The sequence below is a fragment of the Gopherus flavomarginatus genome, chromosome 2, assembly GCF_025201925.1.
Source record: "Gopherus flavomarginatus isolate rGopFla2 chromosome 2, rGopFla2.mat.asm, whole genome shotgun sequence".
Taxonomy (NCBI): domain Eukaryota; kingdom Metazoa; phylum Chordata; order Testudines; family Testudinidae; genus Gopherus; species Gopherus flavomarginatus.
The window spans coordinates 25,039,543-25,049,925 of record NC_066618.1 but is presented as its reverse complement, the minus strand read 5'-3'; the positions used below and the strand labels follow the sequence as shown (position 1 = coordinate 25,049,925).

At 38.5% G+C, this 10,383-nt stretch overlaps 1 protein-coding gene across 3 annotated transcripts in view; it reads left to right on the top strand.

Moving 5' to 3' along the window:
- The first annotated feature begins 4,460 nt into the window (after positions 1-4,460).
- Positions 4,461-10,383, top strand: part of ADARB2 (adenosine deaminase RNA specific B2 (inactive)) — a 442,068-nt gene continuing 436,145 nt past the window's right edge. For all 3 annotated transcript variants that reach the window (XR_007772813.1, XM_050942241.1, XM_050942240.1), the window contains exon 1: positions 4,461-4,872. Coding sequence is in view for 2 of the 3 variants with exons in the window: in XM_050942241.1 (XP_050798198.1) it covers positions 4,773-4,872 (100 nt within the window). In the remaining variant the exon portion in view is untranslated. The remainder of the gene's footprint in view (positions 4,873-10,383) is intronic.

Genomic DNA, 10,383 nt, shown 5'->3' with positions numbered 1-10,383 from the left:
AACCATAGAGAGCCAGCCATAGTACAGAAGTAGGACTTCATTCCTGTGCAGATTCCAGCATCTACAGGTTTTGGAGATTCTGCCCCGCTTCCTCTACCATTCATTCAGACTCTTCTTCACAGAGGGGAATGCCCAGTGGAGACACTGCAGACATGGAGGGTCCAGGAATCCCCACCATGTGAGTTTTGCCATGAGAGGGAGCCCCAGCCATTGGAAGCACTTGCCCCATACATTATTATAAGGGTCCGTAGTAACAGGGTGCAGAATTTTTCTGGTTTTTTTTGAAAACCAAAAGCTTTTCAAATTTCAATAACCAAAGAGCTTAGACAAAACCAGATTTTTTTCCCCTCACAAATATTTTCATGTAATCAAAAAAAATCATCAAAAAATTAAACACAAGATTTCTGACCAGCAGAGGCAACATGTGGCAGGGGATGGGGGCAGCATGAAGGATAATGTGCTCCCCAAGATTGGCCTGCCAAAGGCAGGGAAGGAGAGGGGCTCTGTCCTTCTCTTCCTGTGCCTCTTCCCCGCCATGTTCAGCCGCTCTCCCTGGCAGCCAGGCAGGGAGCAGGACAGAGCGACTTCTGCCTGAGAAAGCCTGGCTAGGAGACAGCGGTAGCCTGCCGGTCTTTGCTGATGGAAACAGGCCTTAGCATGCTGGCTCTGTCCCCAGCAGCAGGGTCTGGGTGGGGGGCAGCCTGCTGTAAACATGCCGGGGGGGAAAAGGGGCTCCAGCTTGCTTGGCCTCATCCCCAGCAATTGTGAGTCATGATGGTCACACAGAGTCCTGCTAAGATGCAGTCAAGATCTCTCTCTCTCATATTTTAGCTATTGGTTACTGCCTACTGGCAAATAAACTACTTGGTCTTTTCTTCAGTTCTTTTAGTTTGAGAGCCCCTGTGTGAAGAGGTGAATTGCATCACATCTAGACTGTATTGAGGCTTTGGTTTGTTGCGGTCACTGTTGGTGGGTCATTCCCTGTGCTGAAGGAATGCCTTATAAGAATTTGAGGCTAAGCTCTGTCAATCATGTGTTGTACTGGCTGCAGTCAACTATAGAGATGGGTCACATAGGGAGTGGCTGTCCTTCAGATAACATGATGCTGACGATGAAAGAGCATTATATATGAGGACTGGCACCTTGAAACATATCCTTCAATCTACTTCAGCTTGTGCAGGTTGCAGTGCCTCTGTGTCGTGTGTAGGTTTTGTTTTCCACATGAGGCATGCTGAGGTGTGGTAGATGAACTGCAGCTTCTTGAGAGCTTTGCCTTTAGCTCCAGATAATGCAGTCTGAAAGAGTCCAACCTACAGGTAATGGACAAAAGGATCACTGTAGTTGGGCCCTCATCTGAGAAGAAAAGACAGTCTCCTTGTTAAACAATGGAATCTGGTGTTACTGGTAATTGCCATTATTTGGGTGTCCAGTAACAGGAATGATTTCAACAGAACCCCAAGGCTGCATACTGCATTGACCATTCATGGGCATGAGACCGCAATTGAGAGATATTGTATTTACAACATTCTCTATTTTGTACTAATATTTCTTGGGTTTTTCCTGGGTTGAGCCCAAGTTACTTGACTTTCATCCAGTGGGATATTATCTGTCTGGGATGAGAGAGAGAGAGAGAGAGAGAGAGAGAGAGAGATGTGTGTAATTGCCCTGGTACATGTCACCTCACAGTTTCACTTATAGGTTTCACATAGAAGTTAAATAGAAGTGTGGAGACAAGATTGAGTTTAGCTGGATGAGGAGCCGACGCCATCCACGATAACATGAGAAGAATGAGCATACGCATTTAAGGAATTCTGTCAATTCTAGCAAGTTGTGCAACACCCTGTAATAATGGTGTCAAAGGCAGATGGTTGACTGATGAATCTTCACTTCCATCCATAGCCACAAGGAGGTCGTCCATCAGTATAACCAGAGCTGTCTTTGTTCTGTGATCATTCCTGGAGTTGCCTGGAAGGGAACTATGTTGTCATTAGCAGAGCTCAGATGTTGCTCAAATTGGCTTGCTGGTGCTTTCTTGATAACTTTGCCCAGGACTGAAAGATGAGGTAGTGAGTAGCAGTTCACGGGTTTTTAGGACCAAGTGACAGCTTTCTGAGAATGGGCCAGACTGTCACCTTTTTTGGGTTGGGTTGGTAGAATGCCCTCCCTGGAGACTAACAATACCACAAAGACAGCCATTCCCATAGCCTGGCAAAACTCCAGTTAGAAGTAGAATAAAATTGTGTAAAACACTTTAGAACCTTAAAAGAATTATTCAAATTTGAATTAACTCTTAGAAATAGATGACTGTCCAAGAGTACTCTTTTTGTTTTTAATTAGGATGTGCCTTTCTTTTAAAGCTCATAACCAATATTGCGCACATACAACATTTAAATATGGAAGGTAATTGAATGCTAATTTTTATTTGTCTATTCACGGATCTGATTTCTACAGTGCTCTAAAGTGCTGTGTGTTAATTGGTCCACATAAACCCTTCTGGTGTGCGCTACATGTTCTCTAGTGTGCTTTAACATAGTGCTCTTTCAAAAAGTGTGCACCAGCAGGGTTTACATGGACTTATTAACATCCAACATGTTAGTGCGCTTTAGAAATCACATCCCCATACAGAACATTATTGTATCATGATAAAGTACTTATTTTCACCACATTAACAGAAGAGGACAGCACTGGTCACGACTAGAATAACTAGAAGAGAGATTAGAGAAGGTCTAGAGTCAAAGCCAAAAAGACCAAAAAAGTTACTGGTTACTCCCACGTATTTTCCATGTGCCTCCAGATCCAGAACATGGAAGTAAGTTGTTTAGGGACTTGTTTAGCTGAGCTCTCCAAGAAGCCAAACAATTCACTGCCCTTGCATGGTGGTAGACGTGTGTATGTGTGTTTTCTGCATCACTTGTACAATATCCTGCAAAAGGCTCTATATGCGTGGACCCATACTTCCACAAAGAGACCCTTTCTTTGACTTCAAGGCAGTATTGGTCCAAACTTGCAGACCCTTTCAGAGGATCAAGACTTTGGGTTGTAAGGCCATCAGGGCAGAGACTGTTTGTTTTGTGTCTTGTGCAATGTAGATTACACTGTCTGTGGATAATCAATACTTTTTACGCAGAATGCAAAGCCCAGCTTTACAAGACCTGCTTTTAGAGGATCAGATAGAGGGCTTGTCACATTGCCTAGGCACATGTGAATCAAATTAAGACCTTTACACAGAATTTATTTGATTTTATTAAAGGTTTAAATCAAAACATTAGTATCATTTTATGTTCTCTTTATATATTTAATTTTAAAAAATCTATGTAGAGTTCAACCTCGTCTAACCAAAAAGTTTCAGGGGCACAAAACATTTGAATATACAGGGGTCTGAATAACAGGGAGTGTTACAAGCTAAGCCTGGGGTGTAACCTAGACGCAGACAAGAGGGAGTTTGAGATTAAAGAGGTTCCAATAAGCAGGGCTTTACTGTACTCCTATGGCTTACTGCAAATGGAGCAGACACTAAGGACATTAATTATTTAGCATAACTTTTTCTCTAATATTATTTTCTTCTGTGTTAGCAGTCTAGGGTTCCAGATTCATATTCTTTAATCACATGACAACTAAGAAGGGAAATGCCCTTAAGAAAAAGGTTCCTTGTCACTTAAATGGGCGATCTACCTGCTGTGTAACCTTTTATTTTCTTAAGAAATATGCACTGTTTTGTGGTCAAGCTTTTCTAAGGAACGCTGTTGCCGTCTTTCTCCTCCATATGAGCCCCTCTCTACCAGTTATCTTCATTGCCTGGTTTCCTAAACGAAGTGCTGCAGAGTGTAATATGTCCATTTTGAAATCAGACTGAGTTCCAACACACTCATTTCTTTGCTACACTCACAGGGAAGGGCAAAAGAGCTATTTGCCCTTCATCATGAATTTAGCAAACAAATATGCCTTTAAATAACTAAACATGCAATGGGAATCTTGCATAAGATTTGGGGGTACAGTGTTTCTTCAACAGTAACCCAGATTATTCCCCTGGAAGCAATAATCAGTGCAATAAATGAACTAGTTAATAACTATTTGGTTAGGGGAAATAGTCCCAGCATTTCTGTGAAGCATAATATTCTCTGTCCATATGGTCTATAGCAAAAAAAAAAAAAAAGCCTTGCAATCCCTTTTGTAGCATCCCTTCTTGTAAACTGCCCCTTAGGCTTTTCCCAGATAAACTGGCAGTATGTTTTTATTCCCTACAGTGCAGTTCTCCCTTCCTTTCTATCAGGTTCTAGGCATATCCGTCAGCCCAAATGGGAGCTGAGTTTGCAAGCTGACAAGGGATGGAGAGGGCTGGTGGTGCTGATGTCAGAGCCAAGAGACAGTTGTGATTGGATCTAATTAGACTTTGCAGCAGCAAATAGACAAGCTCCCTGCATGATTGGCTTCAAAGTGGCTGGTGCCAAACAACTAGCAGAGGTGCAAAAAGTAGAAGCAGTGCATTTACAGCCCTGATAAAGGAAGGCAGCTGGAGTGAGAGCTACCGGGCTCTTGAGCAGCTTCAGTGTATACCTTTCCTCAGTTCTCACTACAAGCAGTTAAGCATGTTAGCTCAGAAAATCAGAGACACTTAACCCAGCTGATGCCAAGCGACAGAGAATAATTAGAAGTAAACACCAGTCAGTACTAAAAAGTGAACCTTATCCACAGATCTATAAAGCAGCAAGAACCAGAGGTGAAAATATACAAGAAAGAAAAGACTCTACATTCTTGTTTACTGAACTACAGTTATGACATCAGTTCTGGGGAACAACAGAGCTTCTGGAGGTCCAAGTAGTCAACTAAAATGCAAGTCCAAAAGGAGGAGAAGAAGGAGATCAAAGAGGAAAGGTAAGGTTTGCTTTCCCTCTGCCTTTCTTTTCTTTCATTCTCTCTGTTCCTTGTTCTCTCTCTCACAAGCTCTCTGGGCTGCTGCTGTTTGTTGTCTTTTTATTTTGGATAGATGCACTTTTTGTAGCCTCCAGTATGCTGTCTACACAGAACGCTGGGTACAGGGGTTGAGAAATACCCCACAATTTCATGTAGGCTGTAACAAAGAGAGCCTTGCAATTGCTGGAAGTAAGGGGATGCCTGTAAAAGGGGAGGGATTGTTATTTTGTTAAAGGAAAAGGGAAGTGTTTTCTTTCCACCTTTCTTTGTACTGGATTGAATCAGTTTAATTATCCAGGTTCTGCAGCGCAACTCAACAATCCATGGCTAGTGCTTCCTTTGACCCTGTGAGAGGTAATGTTATCACATGATTCTTAATGAAATAATACATCAAGCAGTCCCAGAAATTAAAAAAGGGAATAAAAGGAAGCGAGACTTTTGCCACTTCTTTTTTTCTCCCAAATACAAATCACCTTCAGGTTCAGAGTTGTTCATACAACTGACACTGGCTTTCCAATAACATGGGACCAGTTTTTATTTATCTGAGCATTTCTCCTATGACAATTATGAACTGCCTAATAAAACTCACTTGCACATATCTTATAAAGCAGAAATTTAGTATGTAAAAGAGGAGAGAGGATACACCATCTTGTTGGTAATGAAACAAGCTGGAAATCAGTGTGGGGAGAAAAGCAGTTTTCTGACAGGTTGTACTTACAAACTGTTATTTTCCTAAGCTTGCTGTAGTAAAGTTAATAAATGCATTAATTCTGATCCACTTCTCTAACCAAACCTGCATTATAGAAATGCTAGATTAGTAATTACTCTAATCCAAAAAAAAAGTGAAGCTATAGAATGTCATGGCAAACTGTAAGTATGCCTTGGATAAAAGCTTTTCCCAAGACAGTCTTGCTTTCTCGTAGAGAGGGAATAAGACACTACTGCCATATTCCTGGTGCTTTGCCTGAGCAGTTAAAGTTAAGATACTGTAAGTACTTGAAAGTAAAATGAAATTGATTTAATAAGCAGAATGTCAGAAATGCCCAACTGCAATTTGTTAGACTATAAAGATGCTAATACAAAAGGATTTACCGGAGCTGTAAATTCCACCTAATACGTAATTGTCATTGCTTCGGAGGCCTAAGATAAGTTTCTGTCAGCTAGCTCATCAGCTCAAGCTGTTCTTTTAAAGCGTTTGAGTACATTATTTCTTCTTCAGATTCTGGAAATTAACCAGACAGTTTGGAAGCCCTAAATGTCAATTATCCATGTGTCTTTTAATTATTGCCTCACATGAAAGCCATTGGGCGCGCATCCTGATAACTTTCTAGAAAGGCTTCAAAACAGGCTTTCTCTGGCGACTTGCAATAACTAGCCAAATGCTAAAAGGGGAACTCTGCATAATTGGATTGTCACTATTATATGTTTACCAGAAACTCCATCTTTTTGTTCAAAATTTTAGTAACAAATAGTGCCCTAAAAGTACCGGTAAGTAAAACAATCAAAAGTGTACGTGAATGTGTACTTGAAATAGAAAAGCAACCCTGACATATTTCAACAAATCTTTAATATTTTCTAATAGCTCATGCCAAAGGGGCTTCTCCAGTTGTGCTTTATGCTGTGTCACAAAAGAAATATTATCTAAAGTACCAAGCAAGGGAAAAGTCCACCCCACAATTAATGTGGACTAAATCTGTTAGTTTGTCAGGCTCTCTGTTTTTACCTAAACCTAGCTCTACTGACTTTGTAATAAGTTATATGTGCTTAAGCAAATCTACTTATCTGGACGTTAAAATTTGGCCACAGACTGTTATCCTAAACTTGGGTAGAGAAATGAATCAATAATTTATTTAACTATAGAAGGTTCAAAGCTAATTACACTTGTTAGTTTTGTTTCTAAGACAACAGAAAAAAGTGAAGAACTTTAATAAGGTGCCGTTTCCTATAAACTCTGTGTTTTTGCTGAAATAATATGGAAGTTAGACATCTTCTTCAGACAGCAAAGTTGCTAAATGATAACTATTTGCAGAATGCACAACTGGAATTTGATAGAATTCCTGAAAGGATTTGATACATTTGTCCAATAGTAGATAGACAACTTTCAGGATCTAATTTCTGATTCCTTGGAATATGTACATTTGTAACGAGTTTCTGAATATTTTAACTGGTTAGCATATGAATTGTGTTATTATTCGAATTTCCCTGCCCATAGGCTCATAGTGCACACTCACAAAAATTCATATGCACATGAATATATGATGACAACTTAAGGAAAACCCAATATTAAACCTGTTGGATCTGTTTTTTAGGTCACACCAGTTTCCATACTGATTATATGTTTTTTCTTTTACTAAGACTAGTCAATTGCTGATAAAGGTGTTGTTAAATGCATCAGATACATTGAGTATTCAACAAGAAAAAAAGAACACATCTTTTACATGATTAAATATGGGTCCCACTGTTTTTCAGATACTGCGCACAATGTAATCTATTTTAATCAATTGAGAAAACCTTTTAGAAAGGATTATACCAAAGGTTTATGCATTTAACTATTTTCCAGGGTGTGTTTTACTATCTACAGTAGGTACAGTTTTGGCAGGTGTTATTGAAGAAAATAAACGGGGTCTGTGACTGTGTGCGTGCGTGTGTGCGCATGTATGCTTGTGTGTGTGCATGTATGCTTGTGTGTGTGTGTGTATGTGTGCACACAGAGACACTCACTTCAGTGATAAATTTTAATTTAGTAGAAATTAGTGTGAGAAAATGAAATATATCTGAAGACACACACTCTTCAGGGGACATTACAAACAGATCATTTATTGAAATAAATTCATTATGCCAGCTATATATTACATATATGATGTGTTTATATACCAGGTTAGTAAGTTGTACTACTTTATAAAACACTTAGACATGCTTTGGAATAGAAGCCAGTATTACTCTCTATTTGATGCCATTCTTCATCTCTTTCTGATTTTACTTTCCAGGTTTTTGTTCACTTTCTTACACTGATTAATGTGCATTTTAATGCAATGCCTTATAACCCTTTGCTGTGTTTTTCATTGATCCTGGCACCATGCTTTAGGAATTACATTACCTCAGAGACAGTTACATCTGAGGGAAACAAATTCCATTCTACAAAAGTTAAATTTCTGCATTTATTTAGGATAAATATAGTGAAAGGGACATACTGTCACAGGGACAGGCACTATTTCTGTATATGTAAATCAGGCAGTGAGGAATGTAACTACCATCTACTGCATAGTTTCAATGTTCAAAGATATTGTTCAGTTATTATTTAATATTCCCTGTATTATGTTTATAGTGAATGAGTCTCAGGGCTTAGTTAAGACCCTAGTATTAGTGGTATAATCAAATGTCTATGCAGTGTGTATCACATTACAAGTATATTTACATAGAAATTTAATTTAGTTTTGCACTACTTGCAGAAAGTGTATTGGAAGGCTAAAATATTTTGATATTCATAGCTATTTTGTAAGCAATTATGGTTAGGAATAGTTGCAGTATCATTCAGAAAATAACAATTTTAACTCTTAATGGTAAGTAAATATCATAATTTCTCAAAGGGCAGATGTAAAATAAAGACAGATATTTGCCAGAATATCAGCATGCTAATTTTCTGTAAATTACTAATGGCAGGTCTGTAGCAGTATTAATTTCAATCCTTTAATCTCTGTCTCTTAAGTGAAATATGCTTAATAGTTTGGATAAATCCATGTTAACAATTAGCAGCTTGTGTCCCTTTGCAAAACAACAAAAAACACCTTGCATATTCATATGTGTACAAGTTTGAAACATAATAGATTATAAAAAGATATTGGTAAAATTCACTTCAGAGCCCTGAACAAATTCTGTGCAGAAATAGGAAGGGAAGGGCAAGAACTTTAAAAAGAAAGTTTGTTATCAGATGAAAATACTTTAAAAGGGACTAAAATAAAAGAGTTGTAACATGCTGATCATGCTGTAAAAGGCCAAGCTTTCCTCATCTTGGTGGAAATCAACATTTGGAATCTTAACATGAAGTTGGTGGGTTGGAATGTACCATTGCTTTGTTATTTTCCAGTACACGACAGCAATTACATTTACTCATTGTTTGAGTGTGATTTCTTCAAAGCCATTGGTTAAACTTAATCGTATAAAAATGGAGTGAATCACATATAAACACAAAGTGAAATGCTGCAATAGAGAGAGAGAGCTGAGCTCAGTATTGATATTGAGGGGCAAGAAATAAAAGTTGGCAAAATAAACCCAGTAAGTGCAGCGGACGGTGAGAGAGCCAGGATTATGATGCAGTGAAATTCCAGAAAAAATTAATGAAATAACAAGATTGTGCTAAGGATGGAAAGAGGAAGTCAGCTTGATTCTTCATCACCCAGCAATGACAAAGTAATAAATGAGCATGTTTCATCTTGGTTCAGGGACACAACTCCTTCTCCACGACAGGATTGTGGCATGCTTCAAGATGCGCTCTGCTTATCTCATACCCTGACAGCTCAAGAGGAAGGGACTGGATTTTGTGATAAAATTAAATTGATTAAGCCTTTATCCATCTAATTTTCAACCTTTTTTTTTTTTTTTTAACTATTACCTCCAATTTGTAGTGATCCGTGTAATGACAGCAATTTGAGATTGCATCAAGGGCATTAGCTACGATGGCTGAACTTAAATTTAGAATAAAAATATGGGATTCACGCGTTGATATCTAAATAGTGGAGGATTTGGTTATAGCAGAATTGCCTCTTCCTAGCAACAGCATGTAAGTGAGGGGACAGTAAAATTGAGCATTTTACCTTAGCAGAGAGAGCAAAATATTTTGGATTAACATTAAAATGTTTATGTAAAGGAGAAAAAGTACTAGCATATAAATCAATAATATATCTACACTGTACCTGTGCACTCCCTGTAAATAGCTATCTTCATTTTTTCGAACAATTAGAAATTAATTCAGGGGTTTTGCTTTCTATTATGGCCATTCAAAATCTCTTAAAGACACCCACAAAGCATCACAATGCAGAAAATGACTGTATGTCACTTAACATCTGTCATTCCTCTTTGTGAGTTGAGCAGGTGAATTTTCCCACGCAGTTCTCCACACCCAGGCACACAAATTCCAGTTTGTTAAGCGAGATTAGTGCCATTTTTAAAACATTTACGACAGCCCTTTCTGAAGTTCTACTGATACAAACGGGAAACACTGCACTAAAAATTAAAGGTCAGTTGAAATTGCCTAATGAAATATCAAAGCCACTAAAGGTCTGTACAAACAGTTTTATTAGCTTTACTTCCATTTATGTCTGTACGTGATAGTAAAAGAAAAAGTGAAACATTAGAATATCTAATATCCACTAATTGAACTACTTGGAAACCCTCCTGGCCAGTATTCTATAGGTTTTGTGAGTAGTAATGAACCTAAATTGATTCCTACGTTTAGAGCCAACAATCTCTACAACC